We start from the raw sequence: 27483 nt of genomic DNA, 5'->3' as shown, positions 1-27483 counted from the left end.
TCGCTGAACCAATGTCCAAAAGTGTTTGTCTGTCGTAGACAATAAGGCAGACAACATCCAAGACAAAAAACATAAGAATTGTAAACAAAACAAACAAACCATTGCTATGTTGTGTCGGAGCTTGCAACGCAGCAGCCATACTCGGCGCCATCTTGAGTCCAATAATTTGGTATTTGAATATTAAAGCTCATAAAAAATGAATATTTGAATATTCTATATTTAAATGAAGGTAATTAATGAGAAAGGGATGTTGTAAAATAATTTTTTTAGTCATAAAAGTTATGTCACACAAAGACAAGCTTCTAATTATATCCAAAACAAGCTTATATCATGTCCTGTGTTTTTTTATTTTTTTTATTTAAACAAGCAAAGCGTGAAAACAAAAAAGTATAGAATGAAAGCATTTAAGCTCACGCAAAGTGAAGAAAAAGAAACCGCTAATTAAGTAGACTGACGCAGTTAAAGTACAGGACAAATATAAACACTCAATATATAATATTTATGTTTATATTGTATCTCATGTTTTTGTTGAGAAAAACAAGCATATCCACATGCTCAGTAAACTACACTCATTTATACACACCAGTTTAAATGATGGAATGTCCCTTACCTCAGCTAGCAAAGTCTTTCTCGGATGCCATTTTTGTTGTTTACAAAAGCGTCATGGGGATTAGGTTGCTACGGGGACGCTGCTTTCTGATGAGCTGCACATATATGAGAGTAAAGCTGCGTTCACACTGCCAGCTACTTTGTCGCTGCATTTCGCCAGTGGCTGGCGGTTAGGTCGCTAGTGGTGTGTATGGAGAGTTTAAACAGCACTGTTTCTTTACAATTAATATTATTATTAAAATATTAGTACGGTTATTAATATGGTACATTTATTCACTATATCTGATCATTAATATGGTTTCATTTACTGTCATACATGTAACACATTTTCAAAACAAATTATTTAATAGTTAATTTTACAGGCTATTTGATGATTTAAACCTACTTGGAATCCCCATGATCTCAGATACACCTTTCCACGCATAATTTTTCTTAAATATGTCTCTGTACGTGGGCAGAGACATATCATGTAACACTGGTAAATTGCTAACAGCAAGGATTAGCCTTTCCTCCATCTTTCCGTCACTGCAGGAGCTGAGTCCCCAATCAGCCTGATGGGGCGCGCGAGGGATAAAGGCGGCCGGGGACGACAGTTCGAGAGAGAGAGAGAATGGTAGACAGCTGTACTGTGTGTTTATAGTTGTGTGTTTTGTTTAAGTTATTTATTAAATTATTATTTAAGTTGTCAAGCCGGTTCTCGCCTCCTCCTTTCCACTGAACCTCTTTTACACTGGTGCCGAAACCCGGGAAGGAGGAGGGATTCCCGTCGCAGAGTCCTCGACACTGCCGTCCACCCAGGGGAGCGCTGCTGCCGTCCGACGGGGGACGGAGTAGCCCGACCACCCGGACGCGGGGAACAGCCGCCGTCCGCGAGGCAAGTGGGGACGGGACTCCCCGACCGCCTGGAGCGAGGGAGCCGCTGCCGGGGACGGAGGAGTGCCCTGCCGTCCCCCGGGAATGCGGAGGGGTCGAGAGAAGATCACCGTCCGCGGGGGGAGGAGGGAAGCGACTCCCCGACCGCCTGGAGCGGTAGGGCCGCTGCCAGGGGCGGAGGAGTGTCCCCACGGGACGCTGGGAATGCGGAGGGGCGTTCTGTCCACTGGGGGTCGGAGGTCTGACACCGGTCCGCCCGGGGAGGAGCGGCTGCAGTCCGCCTGAGAGGGTGGAGTAGTGATCGAGGACCACGCGACGGCGCATCAGAGAACCGGTGAGTTTCTTTTTCTCTCTCTCCTCTCTCTCTCTCTCTGTCGCTCCGTGTTGGCCTTTCCCTCTCCATTTTGTTTTGTTGTTTTTCCCCTCCTGTCTCCTCCCAGGTCGAGGAAGGTGGGGATGACCCGCCGGCAGTCGGGGCGTAAGGCACTCCCCCCCCCGGAGAGGAAGGGTGGGGGATGTACGTCATGCCGGGGGCTCCCCGGCCTGAGGCAACACCGGGAGGAGTGTAGAGCCGAGGAGGGTGGGGCCGGGCTGGAATGAGACACACCCTGTCCCTAATCAGCCTGATGGGGTGCGCGAGGGATAAAAGCGGCCGGGGACGACAGTTCGAGAGAGAGAGAGAGAGAATGACAGACAGCTGTACTGTGTGTTTATAGTTGTGTGTTTTGTTTAAGTTATTTATTAAATTATTATTTAAGTTGTCAAGCCGGTTCTCGCCTCCTCCTTTCCACTGAACCCCCTTACACTCCCCCGCGGACGGCGGTCTTCTCTCGACCCCTCCGCATTCCCGGGGGATGGCAGGGCACTCCTCCGCCCCCGGCAGCGGCTCCCTTGCTCCAGGCGGTCAGGGAGTCCCGTCCCCACTCGCCGTTCCCCGCGTCCGGGTGGTCGGGCTACTCCGTCTCCCGTCAGACGGCAGCGGCGCTCCCCTGGGTGGACGGCAGTGTCGAGGACTCTGCGACGGGAATCCCTTCTCCTTCCTGGGTTTCGGCACCAGTGTAAGGGGGTTCAGTGGAAAGGAGGAGGTGAGAACCGGCTTGACAACTTAAATAATAATTTAATAAATAACTTAAACAAAACACACAACTATAAACACACAGTACAGCTGTCTGTCATTCTCTCTCTCTCTCTCTCGAACTGTCGTCCCCGGCCGCCTTTATCCCTCGCGTGCCCCATCAGGCTGATTGGGGACCGGGTGTGTCTCATTCCAGCCCGGCCCCGCCCTCCTCGGCTTTACAATCACGTGAGCTCTACCGTCTTCTCTCGTATTGGCTGTCACTCCAGAAAGTAGCTCTTCATTTGCATAAAGTTAAACATTTCTCAACTTTGTCGTGTTGCTGGACACGCCCACACCCGGTCACCAATGGTCGCCGTTGCTCGTGTTGCCGGAAGTCGCCGGCTCTCATTGAAAATGAATGAGATGAGGTCGTTTTGTCGCTGCGTGTCGCTGGCAGTGTTAACACAGCTTAAAGTGTACACCGCTTATCCAGTACATTTAAACAGGAAACCAGCTTTCTTGTAGTAAGCCACATTCTGGCAATAACCTGCTTTTTTGGTGTCCATCTAAACGTACTGACAGAAGGGTTTGCTCATCAGATGTGATCAGCTTGTGTCCACACTCAACAATGCTACCCAGTGCATTCTGTTATAACTGCTAGTTTTAGTTTGTGTGTTCAGGATTTAACATGCATCTCACTGTATATATGGCTAGTAAAGCAAAACTTTGCAAAATTTGAATAGTATTTTTACTATTCGAATAATTATTGCAGAAAGAATACTCGAGTATTCGACTACTCGCGTACATCCCTACTTCTGGGAAGGTTCACTACTGTGCCAAGTTTTCTCCATTTGGAGATAATGGCTCTCACTGTGGTTCTTTGGCATCCCAGAGCATTTTAAATAGTTTTTTAACACTTCCCAGACTGATGTATTTCAATCACCTTTTTCCTCATCATTTCTGGAATTTCTTTCGACCTTGGCATAGTGTAATACTGGGTGAGACCTTTTGGCCAACTTCTTGCTGCTGTAAAAGTTCTATTTAGGTGTTGATTTGATTGAACAGGGCTGGCAGTAATCAGGCCAGTGTGTCTAATCCAGCTGAACCCCATTATGAATGCAGTTTCATAGATTTGTGGATTTAGTAACTAAGGCGGCAAATACATTTTTACACATGCCCAGTTGGTATTGGATAACTTTTTTGCTTTAATAAATAACATTATCATTTAAAAACTGCATTTTGTGTTTACTCAGATTGCCTTTATTTTATGTTAGATTTAGTTTGAATTTTTGAAACAATTTACTATGAGATATACACAAAAACAGAAGAAATCAGGATGGTGGCAAATACTTTTTCACAGCACTGTATACTGTGTGTGTGTGTGTGTGTGTATATATATATATATATATATATATATATATACAATTATAGATGTACATATAATATAGACAGTATATAATACAACATACAGTATGCAATACACAGCATGTAATATTGAATGCATTATACAAACTTGTATATAATGTGTACATAATCATTTCTATATTTTTTATATTTCAGTGGAGGAATGTGCTTAATTATCTCGAAAATTATGTCACAATACAAAAACATCTTAATGGTTTTAAAATGGGCTTCAATTATTTTGTATTTTATTTTGGGGTGAAATATGACAGACATTTCTTGACAGTTTTCATAAAATTCGCCAATGAATGATTTTGGCGATACTGTGCAAATAATACTTATTAATGTGTGTGTGTGATGTGTTATGTCTGTATTCTTAGGAAAACCACTGTCTGCGGATCAAGATATTGGGGGACTGTTATTACTGTGTGTCTGGACTTCCAGAACCGAGGGCAGATCACGCTCACTGCTGTGTGGAGATGGGGGTGGACATGATCGAGGCCATCTCGTATGCTTTGCGTTTATCATTCTCCTTTTCTATATCATCTTTTCATTATCAAATGTTTTATTTAATGTGTTATGCATGTTGTTACATGTGGCTGCTTGCAGATTGGTACGCGAGGTCACAGGAGTGAATGTGAACATGCGTGTGGGTATACACAGCGGCCGTGTGCACTGTGGGGTGCTCGGGCTGCGCAAATGGCAGTTTGATGTCTGGTCAAATGATGTCACACTGGCCAACCAGATGGAGGCTGGAGGCCAAGCAGGGTAAGAGTGAACACCACCCATATACAGAAAGCTCATTTATGAAAATGTGATGTGTTAGTCTTTTTCTAATTTAAATTTGGCTTGAAAAGATATATCAATCTTGGTAAGTACACAATGTTTGTGTGTTGAAAGTTAATAAAGCATTAACTATTTACAATGTTCAATTGGTCATACAGGATTCCCACAGGCCACAGTCTTGGAAAACCTGGAAATATCAGGGAATTTTAAAATAGTTTTTTGAAAATTAACAAAATCTTAAAGTTGTGGAAAGGAAATTGCTATAATGAATATCAATTTTACTAGTAATGCTCTGCTCTAATATATTTCATCAGCTAAACATTGCTCTTGTGTGGAGTAAAATTTGCTTGCAAACTATAGTGATGTCCGATTGGTAAGTAAATCATTCTTAGGAATTGGCTCTTTTTAGTGAATCGGTTGAACTGGTTCACAAATCATTTTAAATGTAAATGTTTAAACAGCAGATCAGTCTGAATTTGAATGATTGTTAAGAATTATTTTTAAAAATGTTTATCCAGTATTCACAAACAACTGGAATGGTCATTGAAAAGTCATTAAAGTAAAGTGTGGGAAACCTTGTCATAGAAAAGCTGGAAATTAGGGAATTTTCAAATAATAATTCCCAAGTCATTGAAATGAATAAAATCTTAAAAGATCATGGAAATGCTATGGGAATTTCTATAGAGAATATTCCTTTTTTATTTAGGTTTGCTTTGCTCTAAAATACTTAATTGGCTAGATTTTGCACTTTGTGAGTTCTTGTGTATGGTAAAACTTGCCTGCATCCCAGCATGATGACATTAATCTGTTATGGGGCTTATTGGAGACATTTTTACTCTAATAAGTATAACTGTTTAAATCTATTGATTAAAATGATTGGTAGCTGCTGATATACATGTGGAAATCTGCCCCAGCAATCTCAATAAAATTATTTTTAAAAATACTTATATACCCTGTAATTCTGAAAGACTCGAAAGGTGTGGGAATTCTCTATATATCACTGTACTATAACTGTCACACTATGAATGTTTACAGGCGGATCCACATCACCAAAGCCACGCTGCAGTATTTAAATGGAGACTATGAGGTTGAACCAGGTTTTGGAGGGGACAGAAATGCATACCTGAAAGACAACAACATTGAGACTTTTTTTGTGCTTGGCTGTACTCAGAAAAGGGTCAGTTACATGAAGATATATGGACGTTACTTATTGCTTTGCACACAAATGCTAAATGGCTTGGGAGGCTTGGGAAACCTAGCTTTGGGCAAAATCATTGCACCTTGATGGAGGAATGGGCAAATCTTGGTTGTGAGTGTGAGGGACTGCAATTGTGTTTTGGGGATCAATAAAGTATCTATCTATCTATCTATCTATCTATCTATCTATCTATCTATCTCAGTCTGCTGGAGTATGGTTTAATTTCCTGTGTTTGTGTTTTCCCTGCAGAAAGAAGAGAAAGCCATGATGGCTAAGATGCAGCATGCCAGAGCCAACTCTTCAGAGGCGCTGATAGCGCGCTGGGTTCCTGACAGATCTTTCTCCAGAACGAAAGATTCCAAAGTCTTCAGACAGATGGTGAGCTCGGCTCTGTCTACTAACACTCTGCCTCTGACAGCTCTCAGCATCTGATCTCCCCTGCACTTCCTTATGAGTATAGCAACAAGTCATAATTGAAGCAATTTTCTCCAGAGCTTGGCAGTGCCTGTGTGAATTATTTTTTCCCCTTTCTGGGCAATTTTCTGGTTTCAATCATTGTCAAAATAAAAAGCAGTGATGTTAATAACATGACATATAAATATTGCAGAAAACAAATGTACACAGGACAAGAATTTAGTATGATGGTTTTGCTTATTCTTTTAATACATTTTCAAATAAATATATTGTAATTAATACATAAATGTATGAATTAATAAATTGTACAATCCTTGAATGAAATTTATACATTGTAATCATAAGATGAATGTTAAACAAGTGAAGTGTGAGATTTCTGTGCTAATAGTATCACCAAACGGAATTGCAAAAATATTCACTCTTTTCAAACAGGTTTCCTGAACACTCCCCCTCTCTGTCATTCGTCGACAAACAGATATTCCTGCCCCAAATGTATGCCACTGGTTGAGCCAATTGTGCTGTGTCAGGCTGCTCAAGCAAACAGAGCAATGTTTTGAGAGCGTCACAGAGCCACAGTTTTACACTTTTTAGGGGAATTAACCTACAAAGGACTTACTAATAGTTGTCTCTGCATATTAAGTCAGGATAGAAGAACATTTTTTGACATTGAAAAGATTTAACCATTTTATATGCAAGTTTGATTGCTTGACTCCCATTCCTTGACTTTGTCTCTGTCACATTCTCTCTCTCTCTCTCTCTCTCTCTGGGTGTAATTTGAAGTCTATGTGTGTTAATTAAAGTGGCAGTGGCTCTGTGGGCATGGTTTTGGAACTGTCTTAGATGAGATGTGTTTTTCCTTTTCCATTGTGTTTCTACTGCCTGCTGTAACTAATCTACCTGTCTGTTTTCAGGGCATAGATGAAGCCTCCAGCAAAGATAAGTGAGTTCCAGTTTTATTAGGACACAAATCCATTCTCTCTGGATCTGCAAGTTTATGGCTTATATTTCAAAGGCTGTTTTCAGAAGCTGTGTGTTTCTATTGGAAAGAGCCAATGTAAAATGAATATTCTAGATAGAATAGCCCTGCAAAAAAGACCAGCTGAAACCAGCCTTACTGGTATTACCTGGTGTCCCAGCCTGACCAAGTTGGTCTCAATTGGTGTTCAGCTGGTTTACAGGGTTCGTAAAAAGTGCTTGAAGTACTTGAATTTAGATTTTTTAATTTAAGACCTTGAAAATAGAAAAGTTTTGCCAAGAGGAGCTTACAAAGTGCTTGAATTGTAAAAAACTTAAAATATGTTGCGGAAATCATTAAATAACTTAAATGTATTTATTTATTTTCGGAAAACCACGGATACAATCCTGTTACAGAAAGACATAGGCTACCTCCACTCCTACAGCCAAACACCACACCCCCTTCTCCTTTTTCTCGCTCTCACAACACTGTTTATGTCATGAATCATAGAGAATAAAGAATTTATTTGATGAATATGTCATTGCATACCTCATTGTGTGTGTATGCTTCTTATTCAGAACCGTTTCCACAAAACAAAACAAAAATACCAGAGGAATTTTATGACTTTCGGTTCTGTTAACAGTTCTCAAATGGCCATTCTTCCACTGGTGCGGACAGAACACACATGGGGGATTTCACTAAGGATGAATTGCACCCGGTAAATACGCTATTAGCACGCGCTCTCTGTGCTGGTTTAGCGCTCCATTCACTAAATGAATAATGCAGATCAGCCAACAGCGCAAATGCTGCCACAAAATCTATGATGAACGCAAATTGCTCACGCAGTTCTGATCTTGCAGGTCGATTCTGAGTGCTACAGCGGAGGACACAGCAGACTACCTTAATATGACACACTCTGAGTCTGCCGAGACTGAAAAGCATTAATCGCTAGTAACGTATGTAACTGTGGTTAGGTGAATTCCGGATGACCACCAGAGGCAGTGTTAAACACTAGTGGATTATCGCCACACCAGCCAGATAGGTCGAGAGAATATACCAACAATGTCACGTGATGACGTGGGCTGAGCTCGGAGGGTTATACACCATAATAGCTCAGCACTCCACCTCGGAAATCTTTCTCGTGCATTCCAAGTGACCAAGAACTCTGGTGGTCATCCAGAATTCACAGAACCACAGTTAAATACTGTACGTAACTAAGTTTGTTTCTGTTTCATTCCTCCTGACCAACAGAGGCAGTGTTAAACACTAGTGGATGATTATTACCAACATAGTCGTGAGGAATACCACATACCTGAAACCTGTTAAGGTTGCTCTCAAAGAACTGCAAAGCTTACAGCATGAGGGGCAGCAATGTTGAGCTTGTAAAACCAGGCAAAGGTGCATGGAGAAGCCCAGGTAGCAGCAGCACAGATATCTGCCAAGGAGACTCCTCTAAAAGGAGCCCATGAAGAAGAAATAGCCCTAGTGGTATGACAGGACAAACCCCTAGGCAATGGCCTCTGGGCCTCCTTGTAGGGCAGAGTGATTACATCCATTATCTATTTTGACAACCTCTGTTTCGATACAGGGCCACCTCTCTTTGCACCACCATAATAGACAAAAAGCTGATCGGACTGCCTGAAATGAGTGGTAGCCTCCACATAATGCCTTAAAGCACTTACCGGACACAAGAAAAAAGCCCTTGAATCCTCTGGTTCTGAAGAAGGCTGAAAGGCAGCCATGTCAATGGATTGATTTATGAACTGAGGAAGGAGAACCTTTGGAAGAAAAGATGGATTGGGCTGAAGAATCACCCCGGAATTTTCCGGCAACAACGCAAGCACAATTCACTAACAGACAGTGCGTGTAGCTCACTGACACGTTTAGCAGAAGCAATAGCCAGTAAAAAAACAATCTTCAAAGACACCCACTTAGGATCAGCATTCTGTAAGGGCTCAAATGGGGAGGAGCACAAGAAAGCAAGTACAAGTGGTAAATTCCACACAGGAAAATGGGGATTGCGAGCTGGCCTCAAACGTCTTGTACCTTTAAAAAAACTGCATACAAGACCATGAGAACCCAGAGAAGAACCATCAACTGGAACATGGTAGGCAGAAATGGCAGCAACATACACCTTCAATGCCTTGCCATCATCCAAAAGACACTGGAGAAAACTCTAGACTCTTGGAACTTCACATTTCACTGGATCAACCCCACACTCCTTGCACCATGCAGAAAAAAGTTTCCAACATGCAGCATAAAGCTGTCATGTGGAAGCAGCCCTAGCATTGGAAATAGTGTGAATAACTGCCAAATCGCAGTCCCCTAGAAGAGGGTTGAGCTCAGAGACCACACCCAAAGCTCCAGGTGAGCTGGATCTGGATGCCAAATGCAACCTCCCATCTGAGAGAGGAGGTCCCTCCTGAGGGGAAGCTGCCATGGAGTGCCCAACAAGAGCTTCAGAAGCAGAGGAAACCAAGGCATGGCGACACCAGAAGAACCCTGTGTTTGCATTTGGAAATCCTGTGCAGCGTCTCCCACAACAGTGTAATTGGAGGAAAAGCATATAGAAAGCAATTCGGTCATTAGTGAGGCAGTCCTGACCCAAGAGGCTGGATGTTTCTGTCCTTGCGAACCATAAACGACAGTGAGTGGTCACCTCTGATGCAAAAAGATCCACCTCTGCCCTGTCGAACCGATGCCAGATCTCCTGTACTACATCCGGATGAAGCCTCCATTCCCCCGAATGTACTTGGTCTCTGGAGAGAGCATCTGCTGTCTGATTGTCTGACCCTGGAATATGAACCGCTCTTAATGACTCAAGTCATGGCAGGCACCATGTGAGAATCTCATGAGTGAGTTCCAGGGACCTGCGGGATCTCGTGCTCCCCTGATGGTTCAAATGGAACAATGTCGAGGTGTTGTCTGACCGAACAAGCACATGACGGCCCACCAGAACTGGTAAGAAATACTGTACGGCCAGGTACACCACACAAAGCTCCAGATAGATTGATATGGTCTCTGGACTGATGAAGGGAGGCATCGGTCGTAATTCCCGGCGAGAGGGAATAACACCTAGAGGCACCCCCACTGTCAGGAATTCCCCCTGGTTCCACCGCCTCAGCTCACAAATGTAATGGTGAGAAATGACAATCAACCAGTGGCAATGTCTGGTAGGATTCAACCTTAAACCATTGTTTCACCTCTGAAGTGGTCTGAGCTGGAGTAAGCCCAACGGAATTACTGCTGTGGCAGCAGTTAACATTCCCATCAGTCACAGGAACATTCTGTATTGTAGCGACACTCCAGGGCGGAAACAATTCAGGAGTCGCAGGATGCTGGTCACCCACACGTGTGGCAGACATTGCAAGAGAATTCAAAGTTAGAACATAGTTGATTGTGTTGTGACCAGACAGCTCTTTGACTTGTTCACAGAGAGGCCCAATCTCTGCACATTGAAGCATTTTGGAGTAGCACATTGTCTGCCGTTTTGTAGGGGCACAAAGCAGCCAGTCGTCCAAATAAGGCAAAATTCTTATTCCTCTTGACCATAGGGGAGACAGTGCTGCACGCACTCATGAAAACACGAGGAGTGATGGACAGCCCGAACGGTAGGACCTTGAACTGGTAGGTCTGAATTTGAAAGCTGAAATGAAAAAACTTCCTGTGATGAACAGCAACAGAAACATGAAAGTATGCATCCTTGAGGTTGACACTCACAAACCACTCTTCCCTTGTCACAGGCCACAGAACATCGGCTGTGCTTTACATTCAAAAGGGAAGGACCTTTATAAACAAATTCAGATGTCTCTAATCAAGAATTGGACGGAAACAACTGTCCTTTTTTGGAACTAGGAAATAACTCGAATACAACCTGTCCCTTTTAATGGCTCCCTTTTCCAACAATTAAAGAATTCCTTGAGAGAGAGCCATCGAACCAACTGCATCTCTTACGATCGTAGGGATGATTCTTGAGAATCTGGGGGGCCAGCGATGGAAGTGTAGGGTATACCCCTTGCTCAGAGTAGTCAGGACCCAAGGATCCGATGTTGTGTCCCTCCAGTATTTCAGTTGTTGTACTGAAAAATGACCGTCTGCCGGTCGGAGCACCTCAGGCATTATGGGTGCGACCTTTGGTGTCAGTGGGGGGATGCTGACGTGGTCTCCTCAGTGGCTGTCAATGCGGTGGTCAAAGACCTTGAGTGTCCTCAACAGCACGAGGTCTCTGAAGGGTCTGTGGCTGTGGAGTAGAGAGTTGACAAAAGCATTGTTCCAGTGTAGCAAAACGATGGCAGACTTGGACTGCTGGTACCCTAAAAGTAGGAGTTTGCTGTACTTGTGTCAGCTGACGAGTATCTTTGGACAACTTAACTCTTTTTTCTAGTAGTTCCAGGACGTTTGGGCCAAAGAGGTGCCCAGGAACAATTGGAAGCTCCCTCAGTGTTTGGGGGGGGGGGGGGTGGCTAACTCCAGCTGTACGAGTTTAACCATCGAATTAGGATCCAATTCAGCGAGACGGAGCTGTCTCTCTGACATTGGTAAAAGGTTGCAGTGCAGACCCGGGTCAGTGAGAGCATCTCTCAGATGCTGAATTCCCAAACAAGGCAGGAAAACATCATGTCCATCGTCCATTTGGACACAGTTTACAGATCAGTGGGAAGCCGGTAGCAATAGCATTATGAGCCATGTTAGATCGGCAATGAACACCTTTGGATAGAACCATAAGGCTAAAAGTAGCAATAACGGACCGGGAATGTCGGGTTGATAAAAACACACTATCCAATATTCAATTGTAAAAAGCCGTCAGATTGGGCCGTAAGGCCCAGAGTATCAAATTTCGGCAAAAAACACAACAAAAACCCTTACAGCCCGATAATAAAATTAGTGGGGAAACCGTTAACTATCAGCGCAACTAACACCAGCCACCGGATAGAACCGAAAGGCACCAAGTGTTACGGACAAGCAGAAAGATGTAAAAAACTCACAAAATAAGACAATCTGAAATTAAATCCAAATCCGTCGAATGGTGGAAGCACACTGTCACAGCTCTGCGAGGACAATGAGTTCACTGCTCTAGTAAGCTGCATTTGACAGCAGCGAATAGCCTCTGGAAAAAAAAATGACCTATCTCTAACAGGCGAGAAAGCGAAAGAGGTGGAGTGCTGAGCTATCACGGTGTATAACCCTACGAGCTCAGCCCACATCATCACGTGACTTTGTTGGTATATTATCTTGACCTATCTGGCTGGTCAGGAGGAATGAAACAGAACCACTATTGTGATCCAGACACGCTTATCATCTCTTTAACATGCTGAAAGTGTACTCAACTGTACTGCATATCTGGATACATGGCAGGTGTGACAAGGTTCTTTCACTCTCTCAAGGAGGAAGTGGGAGATGGCGAATCAAACTCAAAAGATATCTTTATTTTCTCTCACTCCAATGCTTTTCAGCACACACAAATTATGCCAACACACAAGTGCAGGCTTGGCTCTCTCTCTCCCCTCTTGGTCTGGACTGCCCCTTTTTTATCCCTCTCCGTTATCATTGCAAAACACAAACAGCTGTTAGAGATAACACCCACAGCTGGGACTCCTTACAGCTCTCATCTTCCGATCTCGCTCTCCAGTCACAGATTTGGCGCTCGACCACGCCCCCACATACCCCCAAAGCCCGACTCAGGCCAGGTAGCCATCTGGCCTGCCCATTAACCCCCCCCCCCCATTTCTAGAGAGGAAGTCAGCGACAGTCATGTGTGCCCCTGGTCTGTGAACCACCTCGAACTTAAATGGCTGAAGAGCTAGATACCAGTGGGTGATCCGCACGTTGGTATCCTTCATGCAGTGGAGCCACTGGAGTGAGGCATGGTCTGAACAGAGGGTGAAGGCTTGTCCCATGAGGTAATACAGAAGGTAAGGGAACCTAGGTGGTTCGTGGGAGAAAGCCCTATTCATTTAAATTGCCATTGGACCCATAGTTGGGGCGATGCACCCCTTCTGTGGACTCCCACTTGCCCATTAACTTGGTGGCCATTTGTCACTTTGCCATTACTTCTGGGTAAGTTTCATTTTCCTCCTTACCTCGCCGTATGGACACCTCTAGGGGCACTCTTGAGTTGTCATGGTCACTTCGGGGCATGCCCATGAGCCGCCTGTTGCCCACGGGGCATTTAGTAATGTAAACAGCATCCACAGTGCCCCTATTTTTCCACAAACCCACTAGTCTTTCTGTGTCCACAAACTTACTTCCTGTGTCTCCCTTACCTACTAGTCTTCATCATGGTCTTCCTCTTGTCCACGAACTCACTTCCAGTGTCCCCCTTACCCACTAGTCTTCATCATGGTCTTCCTCTTGTCCACAAACTCACTTCCTGTGTCCCCCTTACCCACTATTCTTCTAAATGGTCTTACTGTTGTCCACAAACTCACTTCCTGTGTCCCACTTACACACTATTCTTCTAAATGGTCTTACTGTTGTCCATAAACTCACTTCCTTTGTCCCCCTTACACTCTATTTTTCCTCATAGTCTTCCTTCCATCCACAGAACAACTATTTGTCCCCTTACCCACTAAATACCATTTTTTGCATGCCTTTGCCCCCCGTGTGCCCCCCGATGCCATACATCGCCCTAATTCATGCCGGGCAACACCCAGGCATCCCACATGCCCCCTAAAAGTGTGTATTTAGGCTTTCCTGACACTCTTTTTTTTTTTTTTTTCATTTTTTCAATCCATTTCCTCATTGGGCACACGGCAGGTGCCCGCTGTGCCCACCCACTGGGACCTCTGGGCACGCTGCCAGGGCGCATCCCATGAGCAATTAATTCCATTAATTTCTATAGGTGTTTCATGGACACCCCTCAGAAAGCTCCAAATTACTCCAATTTGAAATCTATAGCTTCTCAGGGGCCCTTTAGATAGTGTGCAAAGTTTGAAGTCTGAATGAGTTTAAGTGCTTAATTGGCTGACTTGTGAATGAAAAGTGACAGTTATTTTTCTATAATATTTTTCTTGATTTTTTAAAAGTACTTCCCAAACTCTGAGGGACACGGCTTTTTAATATGTTGTTTCTAAGGGCCCTACAATGAAGCATTCGAAGCCCCCCCAGGTCTTAGCACCAAAGTTAAAGTTATTTTCACCAGGTCACACAGGAAGTGCTCACGTGCAATCTGTTTCAAGGCCGCCAGATAGGTGGTCCATGGACAGTAATTTTTCATGCAAAATCAACATTTTTAAGACTTGTGGGTTATGTAAATGTGTTCAATGGGAAGCCCTGAGTGCCGTGCATGTGGTTTAATCCCAAAACTCATCCTGATAACTATAAATTATCTGATTAGTGTACTGGTACATTAAGGCCTCTCAGGCAGTCTGTCTCATATGGCAGACAGAGAGATCTATTGAAAATAATGAAAAAAATATTTTGCATCCTAGGCTCTTAATATGTCGATAAGGGGCACTCAGTGTGTCACCGTGTGAAATATGGGGTCCGTAGGACCTCAGGGAGCGATGTTAGTGTGCATCCAATGTACAGTTTATACAATTCATTTTCACTAGCGGCTTGGTGGACGCTACTCAGAAAGCTCCAAATGACTCCAATATGAAATCTTTAGCTTCTCAGGGGCCCCTTAGTAAGTGTGCAAAGTTTGAAGACATTTTAACCTTTTTATACACATATTTAGCCCATTTAGGGATGGTGTGTCCATAAATCCGTTATGAAAAATGCATTGGTTTAATGGGAAAGTGGGACATCTAGAAAGGAGGGGTTAAAAGGTCACAAGGTTTGGAAATCCAGGATCCTAGTAGTCTTGGCAGCCCCTAATCAAGACTCCAAATTTGGAGTCTCTAGATGCTTGATGAGCATTATGAGCTCTGATGAAAAATCTTTTGCTCACAGGCCTCATAGGTAGAATGTCTCAGACTCCTCTGTCAGACATAGAGATCCATTGAAAATAATGAAAAATACTTTTTTTCACCCTAGACCTTAGTGCTCTGAGTATGTTGTTAAGAGGCAGTTGACGTGTCACAGTGTGAAATTTGGGGTCCATGGGACCTCAACGAGCAACGCTAGAGTGAATCTCTTGTACCATTTATACCATTCATTTTCTCTAGGGGCTTGGTGGACACCACTCAGAAAGTTCCAAATGACTCCAATTAGAAATCCTTAGCTTCTCAGTGTGCAAAGTTTGAAGTCTGAATGACTTCGTTAAGTGCTTGTTAAGTTGGCTGACTTGTGAATGAAAAGTGTTAAATATCTATAATATTTTTCTTTTTTACAGTACTTTCCAATCACTGAGGGACACAAATTTTTAATAGGTTGTTTCTGAGGGTCCAACAATGAAGCATTCGAAGCCATAGGTCTTAGCTTCAAATTTAAGGCCATCCACGAAACCTCTATGGAATTGCATTGGTTTAATGGGCAAATGGGATGTCTAGAAAAGTGGGTTCCGAAGGCCACAGGACCTTGAAATTTGAGATCCTCGACCGTCAGGGGCCTGCGAATCAGGACCCAAAATTTGGGGACTCTAGAACCTTCATGAGTGTAGATTCCAACCCTAACCCTATTTGTCTCTAATCTAATTCAAGAGGCTCTGTCAAGCTGTGAGTGCAAGAGGCCTGTGTTTTCCATTTTTCTAGAGCCTCGTGCTCTCAATATGTCTTTCGAGGGACATTGGACTACCACCGTGCAAAATTTGGGGGCCACGCAGCTGTAATTTATTCCATACATTTTTGGTAAGTGGTTGGTGGACGGTGCTCAGAAAGGTCCAAACACCTCGAAATTGACATATGCATCTTGTTAAGGTGCTCTGAGGCTGTGCCCAGAGTTCTGTTACCCTTTGACCTTTTTTTACACTTAAATGGCCCAATTAGTGATGTCATCCACAGATCCTTTATGAAAAATTCATAGGTTTAATGGGCAAGTGGGATGTCTAGAAAAGAGGGGTCAAAAGGTCACAGACTCTTGAAATTCAAGATCCTCAATGAATAAGTAGGGACAGACTGTATGATATCTAAGGTAACTACGCAGAATTGGGATAAAACATAATTTACCTTTTCAAATACAAGTTGTATGATTGTACTTCAAGTTGTATGTCTATAATTATATATATATATGAACAAAAATATAAATGCAACATGCAACAATTTCAAAGATTTTACTGAGTTACAGTTCATTTAAGGAAATCAGTCAATTGAAATAAATTCATTAGGCCCTAACCTAATCTAATCAATGCGTATGGAACATTTCTGGGATCTTTTATTTCAGCTCATGAAACATGGGACCAACATTATATTTTTGTTCAGTGTATATATATACACCTATATGGACATAACGAACAATCCCCTGGATGTATATAATTTCTTTCTATATATGAGGCACTTTGTGATATTATGTGATAACTCAACTTAATTTTATTTAACTTGGATTGTTAAATAATTGGAAACTGTAATACTATGATTGTATCTGACTGAAAGCCTCAATAAACAAATAATTAAAAAAAGAAATTCAAGATCCTCAACCATATTACTAGCAGGGAAATAAATGAAAATAATGAAAAATACTTTTCTGCATTTTAGGCCTTAGTCCTCTTCATATGGTGTCGAAGGGCACTTGACATGTCACCGTTTGGGATCTGTCAGACCTCCGGGCACGATACCAGGCCTAAGCACACATACAATTTAAACCAACAAATTAAACAATTTTTTTTCTGTAGTCTGTTTATGGACACCACTCAGAAAGCTCCAAATGACTCCAATTTGAAATCTTTAGCTTCTCAGGAGGCCCATAGACAGTGTGCAAAGTTTAAAGTCTGAATGAATTTGGTAAGTGCTTAATTAGCTGACTTGTGCACCTAAAATGGACATTATTTTCCAGAATGTTTTTCTTGATTTTTTTTGTTAAGTATTTCCCAATTGGTGAAAGACACATATTTTTAATATGTTGTTTATGAGGGCCCAATGATGAAGTATTCGATGCCCCCAGGTCTTAGAATCAAATTTAAGGTTATTTTCACACAGGAAGTGCCTACGTGCAATCTATTTCAAGACCGCCAAATATGTGGTCTGTGGACAGTAATTTTTTTTTTTACTAATTATAAGTTTGTAAAAGTTGTAAGTTCCATACATGTATTTATAGGAGTGTCCTGTGTGTAATACATGATGTTTGATTGATAATATTACATGCAAATGGCAAGAAAAGCCATAAACATGATTGTCCACAGACCACCTATTTTCTGCACTTCAAATAAATTGCACGTGGGCGCTTCCTATCTTTATTCTTATTCATACAGAAAGTGCCCACATACAACTTATTTTAATGGATACAAATACATCGTTCATGGACAGTCATTTTTTTAAACACTAATTAACTTGTACGTGGGATCTCCATAACTCCAGACTGGGACAACTTAGACACTTCAATCCTGTACTACTATGCTCATCTCAGTCTCCTCTCTCAATGGTGTGAATTTCGAGAGGATCAGAGAAAGATGATTTCGTCCGAAATCAGATCCCACATACAATTTATCCTATTTAAAATTTTAGGTGGTTCGTGGACAGTCGAATTTTGAGGTTTTGAAGGGTGTATGTTTTCCAGGGGTGTCATACAGTTACCTAAATATGATATTCAGTAAACTGCTGTATCCCACACATTAAAAAACAGATGTCCACCAAGTGACTATTTCAGGCAATGAAAATAAATTGCACATGGGCCGTCCCAGTTACAATCTATCTAATGGGCTAAAATAGGTGTTTAGTGGACATAATGTTTATAACTCCAGGATCAAATTTATGACTCAAAATCACATTTAGGTGACTCTATGTCTTCCTATGAACAACATACACCTTTCAAAACCTCAAAATTCAACTGTCCATGAACCACCTAAAATTTTGAATGGGATAAATTGTACATGGGATCTGCATATCTCAGCTCTGGGCAGACTTACAAAGCTGAAATCTATACTCCTGTGCTCATCTCAGCCTCCTCTCTCTATGGTGTGATTTTCGAGAGGATAAGAGAAAGTCAAAAATTTTGTCTAGCGACCACGAACCGGCATCCACGGAGCTACCGAATAAGCGTTCCGAAGACTTCATGGCCTTACTGGTTCCCTACTGTAGGTCCCTCCTCCAAATTTTCCCTCATGTTGTCTAAGACGCCACAAGGCTTACGATAATTCGAATGAGGAAAATCCCTTGGAGGCTTGCGGGACCTCTCGCACTGCGAATAACATGCATTCGAGCCACTTATCACGATTCCGAGCATCTTGGTGCAGGAACTTATGAATCATGTTTTTCAGGGTCTGATTAAACCGTTCGACCAAGCCATCTGTTTGCGGGTGGTACACACTTGTCCGAATCGATTAATCCCCAATAATTTGTACAGCTCGCGTAGTGTACATGACATGAAAGTAGTGCCTTGATCAGTGAGGATTTCTTTCGGAATCCCCACTCGGGAGATGATTCTGAAGAGTGCCTCCGTAACACTACGTGCTGAAATGTTGCGTAGAAATCCCCTGCAGGGAATCCTCTAAGGGCTGGGGAAGCCGAGACTTCTCCCTCCCTTACGTCATTCTGACACGGAGCTGACATAGATGGCCCCGGCTCCACCTCCCCAGCCAGTGAATCGCACACAACACACCAAGACACTTTGTTACAGGACCCATCCACACAAATTTCCCTCAGTAAAACAGAAATTATACCTCAAACTTTATACAAAAAATTAGTGGATGGGTGAGGCGGGGACTAACCACAGCCTCTACACTATGCTTTTGTCCCTGAAACTGAATGATGACTGTCACTAACGGGTAATCGTGAATATCCCCATGCACACACCTTACCTACACCTGCTGGCTAGTATCCAAAGCCTCGGATTGAATCAAGCTTTGGTGAATGGAGGTTTGATTACAACCTGAATCCACCAAGACCGGCCCAGACTTAACACCCACGAATTCACCAGACTGTGGGGGAGAGCGGAGAGGGTTAGGGGAAGCCAATGGGATGAACGGGACTGGGGGACCAGTTTTGGGGAAGGAATTCCTCGTTTCTGGGGAACAGGAACAGGATAGAGGGAAGGGGAGGGAAGGGAGAAAGAGGGAGAGAGAGAGAGTGAGAGAGAGAAAATGTCTCGCCGTCCCCGGATACGGCGCCAACTGGATTGCCTCCTCCAGCGATGCCGGACGGTGGCACTGGACCTAATCTGCCATCACCTTCAGCAGCCGGGAGACTAATTGCTCCAGCACCATGATGTTGATGACGTCATCTGCGTCGCCTTCCTCCTTAACCAGCAACCATTGCCCACAGGCGTCACAGAGCTGTTGTGCGAAGGCGAATGGGCGGCCAACCTCACTCAGCGTCAGTGTGCAGAACCGCTGGCGATGCTGTTCCAGGCTGCCGCCGACCCCTAGCAGGATGGCTTTCTTCAAACCAGAATACCCCAGGAGGTTGGCCACCGGAAATTGGTGTGCCGCGAGTTGGGCTTCCCCAGACAGCAGCGGTAGCAGATGGACCACCCACTGTGAGCGCAGCCCCTTCAGGGCTCTGGCCTTGTGCTCGAACATGGGGTCCTGCTGCTGCTGGGGTTATGACTGAAGCCCCCTCCTGGGGCAGCAAGCTCTGCAACACCCGGCAGTCCTCCACTTGAGGCTGAAGGAGCACCTCGAAGTGCTTCTGCTCCATCCACAGCACCATGAGGGCCTGGTGTTTGTGCTTGGTGGATGCTGGTGAGGGACTTGAAGACTTCTTCCAGTGGTGAGGACATCATGGCAGCGTAACCTTCTTCCTTCCCGGGTTTCGGCACCACTGTAATAAGGTTCTTTCACTTTATCAAGGAGGAAGTGGGAGATGGTGAATCAAACTCAAAAGGTAACTTTATTTTCTCTCACTCCAATGCTTTTCAGCACACGCAAATGATGCCCACACACACACACACAAGTGCAGGCTCGGCTCTCTCTCTCCCATCTTGGTCTGGACAGCCCCTTTTGTTCCTCTCTGCTCTCACTGCAAAACACAAACAGCTGTTAGAGATAACACCCACAGGTGTCATCTCCCAATCTCGCTCTCCTTTCACAAATCAGCACTTGACCACGGCCCCACCTCCACAGCAGGTTACAACACCACTCCATTTGATCATTATTTGATGAATTACTGCTGAAGTAATCGATAATAAATGTACGCAAACATCTCTTTTAAACAAAATTTGGTTTACTACCTTGTTTCATTTGGCGGTAATAGCTAGATGCGCAGGGCAATATTTGTGAATGACGCGCAATTTACAATGAGACTAATTGACATAGAAAGGAGTTGTGTTTGCGTGGAAAGGAATGACAATGACTTAATTTAAATATTGACGATGCAGCGCAATTTCAGCACTGATTGCGCCTGCTAAAATAGATTACGGGTGGTTAGTGAATAAGATGCAGGTATTCCAGGTATTTGCCCTGAAATACCATGCTCAAAAGTGCCACAACTGTTCAGTGAATTCCCCCCACAGTGTTTCCGGAAGCACTATTCAGCTTTGTGCACTACTGCTCAATTCACATCAAGAAATCTATTAGTCCAGATTAAAAATATCTAAAATAAGATAGGCCTATATAAAACATTCTGAGGTTTGAATGCAGATAATTTGAGGATTCGGTTTTCTCTGTCAAACATCCACATGTGGAAAGAAAACTTTGTGTCTCACAGAAAACAGGTAATGGCTAACAACATTTGCAGTTTTGTTCAGTTCATCACATAAAGCTGTTGAATGACTTTAGAAAACATGGAATATAGCTCATGAGTCATATGAACTACTTTTTAAGGTTCCAATTATTCACTTTTGTTAGAAAGCAAAGTACATTTAAGGCTGCACATTTAAGAGTTGTGTTGTAATAAGTGGCATTTTATCAAAATAAATTACATGTATAAAGATAATATGTATTTTTTTTTACTTAAAATGAACAATTGAAGAATTTGTTTGATGAATGACTACTCTTGCATAGTCCTTGAAAACAAATAAATATGAGCTTGAAATGTCCTTGAAAGTCCTTGAATTTCACTTTGAAGCATCTGTATGAACCCTGGGTTTAGCTGGTCGGCCAACTGGTCTATCAGCCTGATCAGCTGACAAGAGCTCAAAACACCTTAAAACTAGACCAGCTAAGACTAGTAGACTATCTTAGCCTGGTTTAAAACTGTCAGATATATAATGTGTTTTGAGGATAGAGATGGTGAATATGTTTATATGCTTTTCATGCCAAATGCTGAATGTCATGCTCTCATTATCAGTTTTTTACAGAATATTAATGCACCATTTTTGGCCCTCATTTGGTTGTTCTCCTCCAGCCGCTGTGCACAAGAGGCTTTAAATCCAGAAGATGAGGTCGATGAGTTTTTAGGTCGTGCCATAGATGCTCGTAGCATCAACCAGCTGCGCAAAGACCATGTCAAGAAATTCCTGCTCACATTCAAAACACCTTTTCTGGAGAAAAAGGTGCATAGACAGCCTATAAAATACACTGTCCATGAGACAACATATTTACGTACAAACTCTGACTTCTAAGAAAATTTGCTAATGCGTAATACAACACCAATTTTTGTGCTTTCAGTACTCCAAAATGGTGGATGATCGTTTTGGCAGTTATGTGGCCTGCACTCTCCTCATCTTTTGCTTCGTTGTTTTTATTCAAATCATCGTCTTCCCGCAGTGAGTAGCATTGTATTAATAACAATTATTATGTATAATAAGGGATGTGGATTAGCGTTGAGACCTGAGTTTATGGTATATTTGCTTTCAGTACACCCTTAATGCTGGGCATGTTCATCAGCATCTTTATTATCCTCGTCCACATCCTCTTTTTAAGTGCCATTTACTCCTGCGTTAAGGTCAGTCACTGTTACTTTATTCAAGCTGACGTATTTGTACATGTGATATCTGTACATGTAAGCTGAACCACCACACTATCAAGGAGCATCATTATTCACCCTGCTTTTGGCTTTTTGGGGTCATTCATAGTATACAAAGTGCTAATGGTCGTTTTGTGAGTGAATTTATGTCTCTCTTCTAACTTTTGTGTCTTATTGCAGCTTTTCCCAGTTACCTTACAGACAGTGTCAAAGAGGATTGTTCAATCCCGTATCAACAGCACGCTAGTTGGAGTCTTTGCCATTCTGCTTCTCTTCATCTCTGCCTTTGTTAATATGGTAAGAATATGATCCGCCTCTGTGAATTCACTTCAGTGAGTAATGCTGAGAATATTTTACAGGATTGTCGCTCTCAGAGGAAAATCCTTTCAGTTTTTGTGCGCCGTTAAACTTTATGTACCACAAGTGAATATTTGTATTTACTTCTTTTCATTCCATTAAACGCCGGTTGACACACAGGGAAAAACCTGATTATATTTAGCAGAAAGATGAAAATAAAACAAATAAATGGAATTAAAGACCCATGAAATCGAAATTACAGTTTAAGGATTTTAATCCATATGTATAAGCATACTCCTACACGTTGAATAAATTCACTTTGAGCAGATATACACATTTAAAATGTATGTCTTTTTCTTCTGAGAAAACAGACCAAAATATTGATGACTCATCTTGCACTACACAGATTTTTGTCCAATCAAATGCTCTCTAGAATGAGAGTGCCCCACCCCTTAATAATGTAACTAAACTAATACCGTACGTAAATAAATCCTATAGACCTTATTCACGCTAGTGGTATCTTTGATTTTTAATAGGAATGACAACGAGGCTGTGAGGGATAAACTTACATTCTCTTCAATGGGCTGTACTGCTGTTTAAAGTGTTTTTGGATTGTTCTGCTGACAAAACATTGATAAAATATCTGTCCAAGAACATTCAGTATACAAAGAACTCCAAACAACATGAGTTGTGGAAAATCAGATGTGATCTAGGAGCTTTATACAGCTTTATACCATTCGTGCCACTGAAGAGAAGGTAAGTCTATCCCTTACATCCTTGTTGTCATTCCCATTAAAATTTAAAACAAAAAACAAAGATGGCGCTAGTGTGAATAAGGTCTGCCTAAACATCTGTATTAGTAGAAAGAAAATTGCCCCTTTCCCAGAATACTTGGCCTTTTTAACTAGAACGGACAATTTGCAATTTATTCTTCAAATATATTTTGTAATTTTAACAGAATGTATTTTTTTTTCCTTTTTTTTTTTTTTTTTTTTTTTCAGTTTACCTGTGACCGAGACAAACTGCTAGAATGTGTGGCCATACAGCAGAATATGTCTGGTTCCGTTACTGTGTGTCTGCTGCATAATCTGACTCAAACAGCAGAGGACCCCCTCACCCTGTGTCCTGACCAGACTTCACCATGTGCTTTACCCGAGGTCAGTGTGTGATGATCCGTACATGTATACTATGTGTACACTTTGCATATATGCTCTCATGTTACGCTACTGTATTCAAATACCTTCTGTTTTTTGCTCAGTGAGGCTGAGTGACAAATTTGTATGTAGATATTTGTTTATAGATGTTCCACAGCATATGCAAAAAGGAAAGATGTGTTATTTCTATCCATTTAGGGTTTTGTCTTGTTGCTATGAGGATGTTGCCATGGTAGCGGTATGACATGTAACACTAGGGTTCCGAAAGTAAAAATCCCAATCATTTTCTTCATAGGCCACGTTCACACAGCAGCAGAATACGGTTGTCAGACCTGTTTTGAGTTCTTAATATGGTTACATTCACATATAGGACAGTGATTTATGTGTGTGACAACCTCATTCTCTGCAAACCTGTGCTGTGTGAACAGAACCGTACTGGACAAAAAGGCTACATTCACACAGTCAGTGTTTGGGATTGACAACCATATTTACTTACAGGTGTGAGTCTTGAAATGTCCTGTTCATACAACAGTGTCTTTGTGAACAAACATCCGAAGTCACAACCGTATTTTAACAGCTGTAACCGTAGTGACAGTGACTAGTAGTGACAGTGACTGAAGTAAATATCAAAGATGGTGACGTCCATAACACCGGCTTGTTATTAAACGCTGCGTTATTAAATAAGGCTACACTATGTTTTTTTGTTAAAAAATAACAAAATGTTATTAATGAGAGAGTGTAACAAAAATCCATCTTCCAAATGATGTCTTTACTCAACACAAATACACTTTGATAAACCTATAATAATTATTTATATTTTAAAGCTATCGACGGATTTTGCGAGAAATTGCACACGAACATCGTTCGCCCGTGCATGTTGAGGTCATATCCGTACACAGAGAATTTATTTATTTTATTTGTTTTTATTTATTTGAATTTATTCGTTATTTATTTGTCCATTCGCTGTGATAAGATGTCCTGTATCCTTGTGTACACCGGTGCCTCGAATCACATTCATCCACGCAGAGGAGCAGAGCAGTAGCACAACTTACGTCATTACCAAAACAGTGTTCTTCCACAAGACACATGCAGTTTTATTTTTTAACCGCTAGAGGGCCAAAAGTTACATAGTGTAGCTTTAAATAAATGAGTCCAATCGAGGCGCGAGTTCATCCATCAGATCATAATTAACCGACAGAGGCTTTGAATGCTTTTGAACCGCGTGCAGAGTGCAGCTTGTGTGTCTCGTGGCTCGTGCCAGTGAACAGCCAGTGGAAAACAGCGGCTGAATCTTCGGATGACAAGTAGCTCGTTTCTCCATCTCCGTGAATTAACAAAACCCCACATGAAACACACAAGACACACGCTTGTACAGTGCAGCATGCCTCTCACTGTACATGACGTAATTAACAACTAGTTGTCCAGTACGGTTCCATTCACACAGCACAGGTTTGCCGAGAATGCGGTTGTGACACCTGAACATTTGCAGGTGTCAGTTATAGAATGCAGTTGTCACTCTCGTAAATAACCGAAATGTGTGTGAACGTAACCATATTAAGCACTCAAAACAGTTCTGACAACCGTATTCTGCTGCTGTGTGAACGTGGCCTTAAAGAAACTGATTTTTAAAAATACTGTAGAAACTATTAAAGACAGACTGTATGAGCTACAAGATTGTTAATCGATGGTTTATGCTTCTGGTACTGTATACGTTTTAACGCTTGTAACCAATGACTATAAATCAATAGTTATTATAGAAATTAAGAGGGGCATAGGGCATGCTGAATAATGAATTCCTCTATTTAGGCATAATTTGACATATTATTGTATATTATTATATTATTGTATAAAGTTCCAGGGGCCGGATTCACAAAACTTTCTAGAGAAGTAAAATTAATTTACTAGGTTGTTTCAAATGTGATGCATTTGAAGGCCCATGCTATTCTCCATGGCATCCACGCACAACTCACCACGCTCCCCACCGAGAGCGAGAACCACATATTATAGCGACCATGAGGAGGTTACCCCATGTGACTGTACCCTCCCTAGCAACCGGGTCAGTTTGGTTGCTTAGGAGACCTGGCTGGAGTCACTCAGCACGCCCTGGATTCGAACTTGCGACTCCAGGTGTGCTAGTCAGCATCAATACTCGCTGAGCTACCCAGGCCCTCTCGATTTACCAGTGTTGAAGTATGGAATTTGTTGTATTAGACAAAGAAGCCTCATGAGCAGGCTAGTATAATCAGACAATGTCAAAGTCTTTCATGTTATTCTGAAGGAAAAACAATTAAGACGTTCTAAGAAAAATTTGAGAACTTCTGAAGATCTTTTCAAGAATTGCACTTAAGAACATTTTTACGAAATTCTTATAATTTATCCTAAGAACTTTTGTATTATTATAATTTTTTTTTTTTTTTAAAAAGAGCATCAACCCCAGTTGATATTGTTTGAATTTTATGGGTAAGAGGTCATAATTTCTCAATCTAGTTATTCATATTGAGAATTTATATTAATCGATTGATTAAATTAGGTATTTAACATAAAAGGATGACACTGTATATTTTTTATTTGGGTAGAAAACAGTGTGCCCTACATAGGTATAAAATGCAGCTGAAATTCAGTGTGCACATAGTGCCTTTAATGAAAACAAAATAATAAATTCTGACCCTGCTTGTACCGTTGCCTTTTTTCGGATTTTCATATGCTTTTTGCTTCAAATCAAAGCTTGTAATGTTATGAATCACGTTGGAGCTCATTGGTTTAGTACATAGCTTAGAATTAATGAGAATAATACTTTTGGAACTAAGGCTGCTGAAAAAGTGGGTCACTGTTGCGCTCTATTGACGGGTTGTGTTGCCTATGCTCTAAGTACTTCACTTACAGTGTGCTGCTGACTCTGCTGTGCTGCTCAGTGTTCCTGCACATCAGCAGTATAGGCAAACTGATCCTCATGGTCTTCATCCAGATCTGCTTTCTGCTGCTAGTGGAGTGGCCTCTGGTCACTCTGTTAGACAACGCCGACCTGTTGGTCACTGCCAATGCACTGTAAGTTTCCTTCCTGTTATCTATTCATATAGTCCAGCAGGATTCTTGATTTTGCCAAGTAGGACGTGCTCCTGGATCAGCATCCTTGTTGGTCCTGAATCAACATCCTTGTTTGTCCTGAAACAACATTCCTGTCAACCAATCAGATTGTAGGGTTAAGCTTAGGCCTGGGATTGGGGCTTTAGCAACAAGCATAACAACCTATCATTTCCCTAAAATTTTGAGGGGTATTTAATGATTACGGTAAGATTTAGGAGTAAAGTTAGGAGTGTTTTTTTTTGTTTTTTTTTTTACAGTAATGTTGTTCCGGGACCAACAGCAGATTTCGATACAGAAACATGACCTACTTGGTAAAACTTTAACCACCATTACCAAAAATACAATGGGAAACCCATGTTTTGAGAAAGATCACACTGTTCTCCAAACTGGTGTAGAAGTACAGAAATTTTACTTGATCTATAGACCCTTTGCATTTCAGTGTTTGAATGCAGAATTATACTACAGCCAGGGTAAACTTCTATAGCACTGAATTAGAGACCATAGCAAATATTATTTTTGCTTTCCCAACAGCAAAAGAAAAAAATAGATTTAAAAATGTTTTATTTCTACAGCTTTCCAAAAGGGTAAAAAATAGAGAGTCTTGCATTACGGCAGTCAGAAGATAGAAAGTTGCCAAATTTACTGTCACTCCCTCAGCAGCTGTATTTGAAACCCTGTGTTATGTTTATTATGCTAGGGTAATATACCACAAAGAATAATGTTATAAATTTACACAAAATAAATTAATATAAGATTGCTAGATTTACTCTGCAAAATAA

The 27483-nt window shown here is 42.0% G+C and overlaps 2 protein-coding genes across 2 annotated transcripts in view; one reads left to right on the top strand and one right to left on the bottom strand.

Annotated features, from left to right (window-relative positions):
* LOC127419036 (V-type proton ATPase subunit S1-like) overlaps positions 1 to 27483 on the bottom strand; it is a 691126-nt gene that overhangs the window by 62090 nt on the left and 601553 nt on the right. The gene's annotated exons all lie outside the window — the stretch shown is intronic.
* Positions 1 to 27483, top strand: part of LOC127419028 (adenylate cyclase type 6-like) — a 127202-nt gene that overhangs the window by 81903 nt on the left and 17816 nt on the right. The window contains exons 7-17 of the mRNA XM_051660054.1: positions 4321 to 4448; positions 4550 to 4708; positions 5762 to 5903; positions 6174 to 6302; positions 7250 to 7278; positions 21609 to 21756; positions 21872 to 21969; positions 22061 to 22148; positions 22350 to 22466; positions 23468 to 23623; positions 26490 to 26665. Coding sequence (XP_051516014.1) covers positions 4321 to 4448; positions 4550 to 4708; positions 5762 to 5903; positions 6174 to 6302; positions 7250 to 7278; positions 21609 to 21756; positions 21872 to 21969; positions 22061 to 22148; positions 22350 to 22466; positions 23468 to 23623; positions 26490 to 26665 — 1370 coding nt within the window. The remainder of the gene's footprint in view (positions 1 to 4320; positions 4449 to 4549; positions 4709 to 5761; positions 5904 to 6173; positions 6303 to 7249; positions 7279 to 21608; positions 21757 to 21871; positions 21970 to 22060; positions 22149 to 22349; positions 22467 to 23467; positions 23624 to 26489; positions 26666 to 27483) is intronic.

Source organism: Myxocyprinus asiaticus, chromosome 28, assembly GCF_019703515.2.
Source record: "Myxocyprinus asiaticus isolate MX2 ecotype Aquarium Trade chromosome 28, UBuf_Myxa_2, whole genome shotgun sequence".
Classification (NCBI taxonomy): Eukaryota; Metazoa; Chordata; class Actinopteri; order Cypriniformes; family Catostomidae; genus Myxocyprinus; species Myxocyprinus asiaticus.
The sequence above is the reverse complement of the archived record's forward strand: the minus strand, read 5'-3'. Positions and strand labels throughout refer to the sequence as shown.